Source organism: Silurus aristotelis, assembly GCF_946808225.1.
Source record: "Silurus aristotelis genome assembly, chromosome: 19".
NCBI lineage: Eukaryota > Metazoa > Chordata > Actinopteri > Siluriformes > Siluridae > Silurus > Silurus aristotelis.
In genome coordinates this window covers 24,239,019-24,251,518 of record NC_139592.1, presented here as the reverse complement: position 1 = coordinate 24,251,518, position 12,500 = coordinate 24,239,019, and the positions used below count along the sequence as shown (strand labels likewise).

The 12,500-nt window shown below is 39.3% G+C and overlaps 1 protein-coding gene and 2 long non-coding RNA genes across 5 annotated transcripts in view; 2 read left to right on the top strand and 1 right to left on the bottom strand.

Annotated features, from left to right (window-relative positions):
- The window catches only part of LOC310741926, a 756-nt gene extending 18 nt beyond the window's left edge, over positions 1–738 (top strand). The window contains exons 1-2 of the long non-coding RNA XR_014538103.1: positions 1–123; positions 172–738. The exon at positions 1–123 is cut by the window's left edge and continues 18 nt beyond it. This is a non-coding gene — a long non-coding RNA (uncharacterized lncRNA). The remainder of the gene's footprint in view (positions 124–171) is intronic.
- The window catches only part of asgr1a (asialoglycoprotein receptor 1a), a 5,987-nt gene extending 1,451 nt beyond the window's left edge, over positions 1–4,536 (top strand). For 2 of the 3 annotated variants that reach the window (XM_083570324.1, XM_083570325.1), the window contains exons 7-9: positions 3,178–3,329; positions 3,557–3,666; positions 3,822–4,536. In XM_083570324.1, the coding sequence (XP_083426450.1) occupies positions 3,178–3,329; positions 3,557–3,666; positions 3,822–3,975 (416 nt within the window). In that variant the 3' untranslated portion in view covers positions 3,976–4,536. The remainder of the gene's footprint in view (positions 1–3,177; positions 3,330–3,556; positions 3,667–3,821) is intronic. The other variant, XM_083570323.1, reaches the window with a different exon arrangement.
- On the bottom strand, positions 879–2,852 carry LOC310741925. Its single transcript, XR_014538102.1, has 3 exons — positions 2,750–2,852; positions 1,170–1,404; positions 879–1,027 (listed from the first exon to the last, which is right to left on the bottom strand). It is a non-coding gene; the product is annotated as an uncharacterized lncRNA (long non-coding RNA).
- Positions 4,537–12,500: the final 7,964 nt, after the last annotated feature.

Below are 12,500 nucleotides of genomic sequence, written 5' to 3'. Positions count from 1 at the left end.
CCTTTACACACTCTAATATTACACAGTGCCATGCAAAAGTATTTACACCCCTGAGCAAGTCTCTCATATTAAAAAATGAAAGACTGAAATACCTTTCATTCATAAGAATTTACCCCCTGTGCTGTGGAAACTTCCAGTTCACATTGCCTCACATTGTCACAATTACCTTAGGGTTATACATTATACACTGTATACTCACCACTACACACTGACCACTACAATCTCACCACTAAACACTCACCACTACAATCTCACCACTAAAATCTCACCACTACACACTCACCACTGAACACTCACCACTACAATCTCACCACTAAACACTCACCACTACAATCTCAACACTAAACACTCACCACTACAATCTCACCACTAAACACTTACCACTACAATCTCTCCACTAAACACTTACCACTACAATCTCACCACTACAATCTCACCACTAAAATATCAACACCACAATCTCACCACTAAACACTCACCACTAAAATCTCAACACTACACACTCACCACTACACACTTACCACTACAATCTCTCCACTAAACACTTACCACTACAATCTCACCACTACGAACTCACCACTAAAATCTCACCACTACACCCCCACCACTAAACACTCACCACTACAATCTCACCACTAAACACTCACCACTACAATCTCACCACTAAAATCTCAACACCACAATCTCACCACTAAACACTCACCACTAAAATCTCAACACTACAATCTCACCACTAAACACTCACCACTACGAACTCACCACTAAAATCTCACCACTACACACCCACCACTAAACACTCACCACTACAATCTCACTACTACAACCCAAACACTACAATTTCACCACTAAACACTCACCACTACACACTCACCACTACAATCTCACCACTATAATCTAAACACTACAATTTCACCACTACATACTCACCACTAAACACTCAACACTACACACTTACCACTACAATCTCATCACTAAACACTCACCACTACAATCTCTCCACTAAACACTTACCACTACAATCTCACCACTAAACACTCACCACTAAAATCTCACCACTAAACCCCCACCACTACAATCTCACCACTTAACAACTCACCACTACAATCTACCAACTAAAATCTAAACACTACTATTTCACCACTACACACTTACCCCTACAATCTCACTACTAAACACTTACCACTACAATCTCACCACTAAACACTCACCACTACAATCTCACCACTACACAGTCACCACTACAATTTCACTACTAAACACTCACCACTAAACACTCACCACTACAATCTCACCACTACAATCTCACCAATACAATTTCACCACTACACACTCACCAATACAATCTCATCACTTCACACTCACCTCTACGTGTGTATTGATGAGATCATCAATACAACCTCACCACTACACACTAATCACCAGTGTTGGGCAACTTTACTTTTAAAAGTAATGCGTTACAATATTGAGTTACTCCCCAAAAAAGTAACTAATTACCTTACTTAGTTACTTTTTATGGAAAGTTGTGCGTTATATTACTTTTGCGTTATTTTTGCGTTACTTGTATCTCTTTCACGCCTTACAGGTGTAACAGGTGTAATATAGATCATTGCAATAAGAAATAAGTTATATTAGAGCAAAAGACATTTCTTAAACATTTAAAATGTTTAAGAACTTCTACGAGAACAATAAGATAATCGACTAAATTTTGACCACAAGGCTGAACATTTTCCAGTCGCTCTTCTGTACACTGCTTTGCAATCTGCCTTCACTGTCAGAAGTGTAACTATCGTTCGTGTATATAAGGTTGAGGGTGTGGGCTGCACACCGGTAATGTGGAGGGAGAACATACCTTTCGCTGTCATTTCGTAAAACATCGTGCAATTCGGTAAATATGACCTCGTCCTCGTCTACATCATTCTCTGCTTCATCATCAGCTCGAAACATTCTTAACGCTTTTACAAAGTTCACGCTATTATCAGTGACCGTGGCTGTTTATCTTCCCACAAAGAGCAAATGAGCTGTGAATTTGCTCTCTTTCTCCGCTGCGATGGCATCGTACATGTGTCTCCCATGGAAAACTTTTATACTGAGCAGTCAATAGAGCTGCAGTGGTGGAAAGTCGGCAAAAGTTTTCTATATTTCTGTCTCCATTTCCATATATTCAACATTATACATACACACACACACACACACACACACACACACACACACACACGCACACACACACACACACACACACACACACACACACACACACACCTGTAGTGCTGTGCTTGGCATGCAGATGGTTTTTTTTTTTTTTTTTTTTTTTTTTGTGGGATTTCTTGCAGTTGACAAGAGCTTTTCAGCAACACATAATCTACACTTAACCATTATTCCTTTCTCCTTTTCCTCGACTATTTCATAGTAATAAGAACACTTTAATCACAGTGATGTAATGCTCTGGTGTACCATCTCCGCTTCTGACCAGCTTCTGTTCCCGTTGCTCGCACGTATGAGTGCACGATTCTACGTGACTACGTTCATTTTAATTCAGTATTTATTTTTTTATGCAAAATAATTTAACTGAAAAGTAACTCGCATTACTTTTTTAAAAAGTAACTCAGATATTAATGTGTACATTTATAAAGTAACGCGCTACTTTACTCGTTACTCCAGAAAAGTCATATTACGTAACGCTGCTAATCAATACACACTCATCACTATAAACTCATCACTACACATTCACCACTACACACAACACACACACACACGATCTCATCAATACAACTTCACCACTACACACTCATCACTACACATTCACCACTACACACAACTCACACACACACACACACACACACACACACACACACACACACACACACACACACACACACAATCTCATCAATACAACCTCACCACTACACACTCATCACTACACATTCACCACTACACACAACTCACACACACACACACACACACACACACACACACACACACACACACACACACACACACACACACACACACACACACGATAAGTGTGTAGTGGTGAATGTGTAAAGGTAAGGTAAGTGTGTAGTGATGAGTGTGTAGTGATGAGTGTTTAGTGATAAGTGTGTAGTGATGAGTGTGTAGTGGTGAGGTTGTGTTGATGAGATCGCGCGCGCGCGCGTGTGTGTGTGTGTGTGTTTGTAGACACCCAGCAACAGTGTTGCCCATTGGATTGGAAGCTTTTCTTTTCACACTGTTATTATTTTTCTACTTATGGAAAGTCTTGGAATGAAGCTCGAGATACATGTGTGAATATGAAAGCAGAACTGCTGATCCTGAAGAATAAAGAGGAAAAGGTCAGTGTTTCTTGTCAAATGCTAATATGTCATTCATTTAGTAAAACAAATGTCAATTAGATATTATGAGATCTGACAAACATAATAACAATTGCAAAGCTATAATAATAATAATAATAATAATAATAATAATAATAATAATAAATGAGCTGTAATTCTCTTACTACAAAGTACATCTTATTAACTAAGATTAGAGAATGTGTGTGTCTGTGTGTATGTGTGTGTAGGGATTTGTGATAAAGAACACCAAGCCTTTATATTACTGGCTTGGTCTGAGTGATGAGAGAACGGGAGAGTGGGAGTGGCTGGATGGAACGCTGTACCAAATGGACAAGAGGTGAAAATGTGAATGTGTATGCGTGTGTTATTTGGTGCAATTCTATTATTCATTATTTAGTAATAGTGTGTGTGATATTTAAGTAAATGCTTGCGCTGTTAACCAGATTGTTCCTGAATGACACATCATGTCTGTATATCTGTGTGTTTATGAAGAGATTGGATGCCTGGTCAACCTGATAACTGGCATTTACATGGTCTGGGTGGTGGAGAAGATTGTGCTCACTTCCACAGTGATGGACGATATAATGATGATCATTGCTCCCGAAATTACCGTTTCATCTGTAAATCTCTTGCATTCAGAGTGTGATAATTGTACTACTACTACTATTACTACCACTAATAATAATAATAATAATAATAATAATAATAATAATAATAATAATAATAATAATACATTTTAAATCTAATTGTAATCTCACCAGGGACCACAATGAGGCAAAAACTATACAGGATTGCTTTGATAAGTCACTAACAGAACCAGTTGGAGTTGAAGTATTTTCTGGTTTAAGGTTAATGTTTTTAAAAATTAACTTTATCCTAAAGTATAATTTGATATTATTTTTTATAAGATATTATAATATAAGACTTATGATCTGATTTTTATTTATATTATTTGTAGAACTTGTTTAAACGATGAGTTAAATGTTGGTAAAAAAATATAATGTCTGTAAGATTCCAGAATAAGCTCCAGTCTAGAAATCTCAATCTCCTCTGAACTTATAATAAACTGCACATTAATGTCATGTTTGGTGAGATGGGGTGTTGAAGCAGTGCTAAACCCCTCATTATTCCTGCTGGATGATTAGTGATGAAGGAAGTGCCTATGTTTGTAACTTAATGTACTTCATATCAATAAAAAAAAAAAAAACAGATGAATGCCACAAATGTATTAGTCTCACACAACAAAAAAAATCAATGTGCTTATAACCTCTCTCTCTCACACACACACACACACACACACACACACAAACAATGCACCATGTCTTCCATTTTTAGTTTCAGTAAAGAAAACTTTTGATTTAAATTAGATTTAGATTGAATAAAATTATAATCGTGTCTACCTTCAGGCTGGACGTACAGAACAGTGTCAGCGCCACGCGCGGGCCCTGGGGGCGTGGCCTTGGGGGGCGTGGCCCTGCCACCTGAGCCCCCGTACTTCTCAAAATAATAACAAACTTAATCATTAAAAAAAATGCTTTACAAATTGATTTTATTATACCATGAATACTGGTTAAAGAATGATGAGTATAAGTAAATAAAAAACAAATAAATACAATGACTAACCCATAATGCAGTGCTAACAGTTATTTACATACACGCTGCCACTACGTCAGTAGCGTAACTCAGTAGAGTAAATAGTCAGTGAATTCGTTATTCTAAAGTTCGTCTAAAACATTTAACAAAACACTGTTTTATTAAAACATCTTTAACAATGGGTATAAGATGGTTCGCCACCTCAACAGAGAAAACTGTTGATCAGCTCAGTTCAATGACGAACACCGCTGATGGGAATGTCGATGCCCCAGTGATTGGACTCGGTGACGGCAGCGCTGCTGTTCCACCCGGAATGATGCCACCTGCCCGGATGATTTGGGGGGGAGATGGACCTATGCAAGTCGTACTAAGTGCGTATCCAACACGCCTGTTGTATAAAGAGGTCATTTTTGCAGGCGTGGTTTCAGAAAAGAGACGGACTTGAGTATTCACTGAAGGCGGATGCAGCTTTTTGCGACCGCTGCAGAAAATGTCGGGCCGAATGGAAGGAGTTTGTTCTTCAGAAGTGTCATTTCTTCTCCTCTCGTCGTCTGCAGCTCTTCTAAAGGTGAGATGCGCTTCTGCTTTAGTAGCTACATTTGGTTATTATGCTGGTGGTTAATTTGGGTGTGTTTTCGTGAGTCTTTAGAGTTATGGTCAATTATGGTTTACAGTGAGTGACACGTTTAATATTTTATGTTTATTAAAGTATAATAATTATAATAATAGTGATAGTATGTGAACAAGGTGTATATATATATATATATATATATATATATATATATATATATATATATATATATATATATATATATATAAAATATAAAATAAAAAAAATATAATCTTTTGAAGTAATAAAATAAATGAGAGTGATAATGTGAGGGATCTCAGTGTTTATGATGTTTCCATCTTCCAGCACCAGGTGAAGGATGGAATGAAGCTCCACACAACTTAACAACTGTATAAATTAAAGCAATGTAATATAATTAAATAAATAAAACTAAACAACATTAAGCAATATACATTTACATTTGATATTTATAAATAAAAGTATAACAATTAAGCTTCCCAAATACTAATCAGTTTTTTAGATGCTATATTTCATATTTTAACTACTTGTCAGCCAGCACTTTAATACCTATTAAAAAACCTAAGTATTTTGTTTGTTTATGTTAAAACATAGTGAATTTAATGACCAAATTTTTATAAATAAATAGGGGATTAGATAGAGAATAAAGGGAATGAGGTGAAACAGTGATGGAGAAATGCCCTTTTAAAGGGCATTTAAAAAAGAAATTTGTAATTAGAATTTCGCATGCTTTTTTTTGCAAAAGGCATAAGGCACGTGCCGGTTGGGGTTGTGGTTAAGGTTAGCGGTTATGGTTAGGATTTGGGTTAGGGTTAGGCAGTGGTGGGCGGTCAGGACCAGCAAAGTCTTTTCTGCTGGCCTAAACACTATCAGAAGCACTGACCTACATTTACAACCTAAATTCTAATATTTGTTCCATTAAATTGTATTAATTTATTCCCAACAGTTTATTATCTTAATTTCTAAGCTTTTCTCTCGGCTGCACTGCTTCCAGCTTGTGTATGTGGATGTTAGATTTTTGTCCAATCAGAATTCAGTCTCTATGTGCTGCCATGTGAATCTAATCTGCCCAGGGGGTGCAAAGTCAATACTGCTGGCCTTTTTAACCGTAGTCTCCTTAAGAATTAGCTCTGTTTTTTTAACAATCAGATTTCAGATTCTCTTCACAGAGCAGATCACTGGCCCAGAATAGCGTCAGCATTTTCCCGTCCTCTGATTGGTTGGGCAGAGGGAAACTATTACAGCCGAGTTTGACTGGTAAAGTACGTGTGTAGCTCTGCACACATTAATACATCAGAGTTAGACTTTTTTATGCCTACGGAGAAAGAGAAATTGATTTTGTCTCGGACATTATACAAAATGAATTTTCCAGAAAAGCTAGTCATTGTGAGGCGGTTGGCCGTCCCCGAAGCTAGGATTAGGGTTAGGGTTAGGGTCTCAGCCCTGGAAAGGGTTTGTTCTCCACTTCCAGACCAGTGAATACGAGCGGTACCACTGGATTACAGCCTCTGGGGGGGGGGGCGCTGCACAATATGAGTCTGCATCTCTGGTGATTAGGTTGTGTTTTATTTACATTTTTATGTTTTTGCCATTTTATTAGACAAATATTGGTTCTGAACTGCTCCAGATGTTGTAGGTGCACAGTTGTGGTTGTAGTGTAGAGGTTTGGAGTCTTTACTGGGTTTGTTGCTTTAGTAAAATGGTTTTCACCTCCATATGTGAAATGTCTCTCTGTAATGCACGTGTTGTTATATTGTGTTTTTGTATTGTATTGATGGTTTCTATAATTGTGACATGATAGTGGTGGTATTAAGAGGTGGATTAAGTCGGGTACGTCCCAAATGGAGGCCCAGATACCAAACGCATGGCCCGCCACTGGGGTTAGGTGTTGGGTTAGGGTTGTCGAAGAATAAAGCTAATCAAATATGTATATGCAACATGTGTATGTAACTTCTGTTAAAATGTTCTTCTGATGTGTGTGCCTACAGGAATGTGACATGTGATATCTATGCATGAAATAGTGTAGTTTATGTGTGTGTCTGTACCTAGACATTTGGGAACCACCATTGCATGTATAAGGGGGGCCCCAAATGAGACACAGATGTTAGGTGAACAATGTATGGATGGAGAAGTGGGATGTATGGAAATGCATTTGTGGCTTATGGTATATAATGTGGAAGTGAGGCTGGAGAGGGCAGTTGTTCGGCAGACCAACTTCAGCTTTTGTTGAGTGATAATAAATGCTGTCATCTACTGGAAGCAAAACCTGTGACTTTGAGTCATTTCTACAACTTTGTATCAACAGTAATTACACTTTAAAGGTTTATGTCCTGGTATATTAATGCATCTCTGCTGTGCTGCTGTCTTTTTTTTCATGCTTGATATCAGAATGGCTATCAAAATTATCTGCTCTTTATTTTCCAAACAAGCGTGCATATTATATGCCAGAATATAACTCTGTATTAACACAAGTTACACCTTAAAGGAGTATGTCCCGGTCTATTAATGTATCTCTGCCTTAATGCTGTCTCTTTCTTTCATGCCTAACATCAAAATTATCTGCTCTCTATTTCTCAAATAATTGTGCATGTTATTTGATCATGAAGTGTACGTACTGTTTCCAATAAACTTTGGGTAAAACTTCATAAGTTCTCCAAACCAACCATAAACATGTAAGCAGGGCACAAAACGAAGACAAAGAAAATTTCTCCCTTCGAAAGTTTATGCCTGGTATTGGACATTCCACCAAAGATGAGTGTGGCTATGGGACCTTTAAATGTCCTGAACCCCCACCAATCATGGCTCAAGAACCTTTCTTCAAGACGGGACTTAAACCCTTTGAGACAGATCTTCCCGCAAACTGGCAAACCTGGCAAAACATCTAACCCCCTCTTAACAGACTCTTCAAGAATCTCCTTTTGTGTAGCGCATCCGGACACTTGTTTAGCAACAACGCCAATGCAAGTAACCGTTTTACCAACTATTTAAATGTGTGATTAAGCTCGAGCCCCTTTAGTGAGGCAAATTTGAATTTCTTGATGATTCTCTTTTAGGTTGTGGTCAATTTGGAGTTAAACTTGCCTTTCCTTTTTTTCCTTTCTCTCTCTTTGTTCTTTTTCCTATTTTTCCTCCCTCTACATATTCTTAATTTCATATTCTTTTTTTGTATGTTTGTGTAGTTTAGTTCTATGTTGCGTGGTCTCATTCATTTAACACCGTAAAGGGTTAGGTTTACGGATTAGGGATTAGAGATTAGGGTTGGATTTAGGGTTAGAGTTAAGATTAGCGGTTAGAGTTAGGGATCAGGGGTTAGGTTTAGGGTTTGGGTTAGGTTAGGGGAAATAGACGCAGCTTCAGGAACCATGTCAAAATCCGAGTGGCAATTGGGGTTGGGTTTAGGGTTAGGGTTAGGGTTAGGGTTAGGGAGGGTTAGGGTTAGGGTTAGAGGGTTAGGGTTAGGGTTAGGGTCAGGGTCAGGGTTTAGGGTTAGGGTTAGGGTTTAGGGTTAGGGGTTAGGGGTTAGGGTTGGGGTTAAGGTTAGCGGTTAGGTTTAGGGTTTAAGGTTAGGATTAAGGGTTAGGGATAGAAAGTGGGGGTTAGGGTTAGGATTAGGATTTAGGATTAGGGTTAGAAATTAGGGTTAGGGATAGAAATTAGGGTTAAGGTTTGGTTTTAGGGTTAGGGCTAGAAATTAGGGTTAGGGTTAGGATTTAGGGTTAGGATTAGGATTTATGGTTAGGGCTAGAAATTATAGTTAGGGTTAGAATTTAGGGTTAAGGTTAGGTTTTAGGGTTAGGGTTAGAAATTAGGGTTAGGATTAGGATTTAGGGTTAGGGATAGAAATTAGGGTTAGGGTTAGATTTAGGGTTAGGGATAGAAATTAGGGTTAGGGTTAGGGATGGAAATTAGTGTTAAGGTTAGGTTTTAGGGCTAGGGTTAGGGATAAAGGTTAGGGTCAGGATTAGGATTTAGGGTTAGGGCTAGAAATTAGGGTTAGGGCTAGAAATTAGGGTTAAGGTTAGCTTTTAGGGTTAGGGATAGAAATTAGGGTTAGGGATAGAAATTAGGGTTAAGGTTAGGTTTTAGGGTTAGGGATAGAAATTAGGGTTAGGGTTGGGGTTAGGTTTTGGGGTTAGGATTGGGATTTAGAGTTAGGGTTAGAAATTAGAGTTAGGTTTTAGGGTTGGGGTTAGGTTTTGGGGTTAGGATTTAGGGTTAGGGTTAAAAATTAGGGTTAGGTTTTAGGGTTAGGCCTAGAAATTAGGGTTAGGGTTAGGCCTAGAAATTAGGGTTAGGGTTAGGGATAGAAATTAAGGTTAAGGTTAGGGTTAGGGTTAGGGATAGAAATTAGGATTAGGTTTAAGGTTAGGGTTGGGGTTAGGTTTTGGGGTTAGGATTAGGATTTAGGGTTAGGGTTAGAAATTAGGGTTAGGGATAGAAATGAGGGTTAAGGTTAGGATTAGGTTAAGGTTAGGGTTATGGTTAGGTTAGGGTTAGGGTTAGGGTTAGGGTTAGGGTTAGGGTTAAGGGTTAGGGTTTAGGGTTAGGGTTAGGGTTAGGTTTAGGGTTAGGTTAGGGGAAATAGACGCAGCTCCAGGAACCATGTCAAAATCCGAGTGGGGATTAGGGTTGGGTTTAGGGTTGGGGTTAGGGTGGGGTTGGGGTTAGGGTTAGGGAGGGGTTGGGGTTAGGGTTAGGGTTAGGGAGGGGTTGGGGTTAGGGTTAGGGGTTAGGGTTGGGGAGGGGTTGGGGTTAGGGTTAGGGAGGGGTTAGGGTTAGGGTTAGGGAGGGGTTGGGGTTAGGGTTAGGGTTAGGGTTAGGGAGGGGTTGGGGTTAGGGTTAGGGCTATGGATTGGTAAGGAAACTCAGATATAGACAAGCCCGGAGCCCACGTTGTGCACTGGCCTACTCCAAGTCACTAAGCACTCACATCTCCTCCGCCGCCGGTGACAAGTGGCAGGAAAATTGCCCTTAAACGTGTGTTTTTTTGTTTTACGGATGAGAACTGGACATTTGCCCACTCTCTCTTTCTCTTGCTAGCGAGAAGTGGACATTTGCCCACTCTCTCTTTCCCTTGTTAGCAACCCTTTCCCTTTTTGACCTTTTAAATGGAGGGTGTTTCCCCTTTTTTTTTTTCCTTTTAGCCAGTGACTTCTGATTTCATTCAATAATGCAGGACATTCGATTTCATTCATTAATGCAGGACATTCGATTTCATTCATTAATGCAGGACATTTGCCTTTTCACAGATCCCCATGACGTCATTTTTAACGGTAAGTCTGTTGCAACGTTTCGGTTAATATAAACCTTCATCAGGCTTAGACTTACCATTTTCTCTTCCTTTTTCCATTTTCCAAACTGGCTGCACATTTTTCCATGTTGGCTTTAATCCTTTTTCACGAGATGTTCTGTTCACCAGGTGATTGGGTCTTTGCTATTTAGCGCTTAGCCCATTAGCTTTAGCGCTTAGCCCATTAGCTTCCATCTTCTTTTCCTTTTTTCATTTTCCAAACTGGCTTTGCATTTTTCCATGTTGGCTTTAATCCTTTTTCACGAGATGCTCTGTTTTCCAGGTGATTGGGTCTTTGCTAATTAGCGCTTAGCCCATTAGCTTCCTTTCTCAGTTTTTTCTTCTTCTCTTTCCTTCCATTTTCTTTTCCTTTTTCCATTTTCCAAACTGGCTTTGCATTTTTCCATGTTGGCTTTAATCCTTTTTCACGAGATGCTCTGTTTTCCAGGTGATTGGGTCTTTGATATTTAGCGCTTAGCCCATTAGCTTCCTTTCTCAGTTTTTTCTTCTTCTCTTTCCCTCCTTTGTCCAGGCAGTGGATAAAGACAGAATTTGTCAAATGGCACCCCCAAATGGCACTGGTTAAAATTGCACCCCCAAAAAAAAAGTGTTAATTAAACATTCAGTTTTGTTTAGATTATTTTTCAAAAAATGGCCACTCATGTCCTGAAATTTGGACTATTGGCACCCCCACTGCTCGAAAACATTGGCACCCCCATACTCAGTGCTGTTCCAAACGCTCTCATCAGGTAGGTTATTCAGTTTCATGCGTCATTGTTTGTTTGTATCTTGTTTTTGTTGGTCCATAATCAGGCTTAGCCTCTCCATTTTCTTTTCCTTTTTCCATTTTCTTTTCCTTTTTCCAAGCTGGCTTTACTTATCCCCATTCTGGCTTTAAACATCCTCCCAGCTGCTCTGTTTTCCAAGTGAGTGGGCCTCTGCTATTTAGCACTTAGCCCACCAGCTTCCCATCTAAGTACTTTCGTTATTCTCTTTCCCCCCACTTCTCAGGCGGCAATATCTTTTCCTTTTTCCCAAACTGGCCTTACCTCTCCCGAAAGCTGGCTTTAAATCTTCCTTCAAGCTACTCTGTTTGCCAAGTAATTGGGCCTCTGCTATTTAGTGCTTAGCCATCCGGCCTTCTTGCACAGTTTTACACTCTGCTATTTAGTGCTTAGCCATCCGGCCTTCTTGCACAGTTTTACAAATTTTTTATAAACTGGCACCCCCAAATGGCACTGGTTTAACTGGCACCCCCAAAAAACACAGTGCTCATCGAACATTCCATTGTCTATAAGTATTTCTGCTATTTAGTGCTTAGCCATCCGGCCTTCTAGCACAGTTTTACATTATGCTATTTAGTGCTTAGCCATCCGGCCTTCCTGCACAGTTTTACAAATTTTTTATAAACTGGCACCCCCAAATGGCACTGGTTTAACTGGCACCCCCAAAAAACACAGTGCTCATCGAACATTCCATTGTCTATAAGTATTTCTGCTATTTAGTGCTTAGCCATCCGGCCTTCTAGCACGGTTTTACATTATGCTATTTAGTGCTTAGCCATCCGGCCTTCTTGCACAGTTTTACACATTTCTTATATAAGCTGGCACCCCCAAATGGCACTGGTTTAACTGGCACCCCCAAAAAACACAGTGCTCATCGAACATTCCATTCTCTATAAGTGTTTTTCAAAATTGGC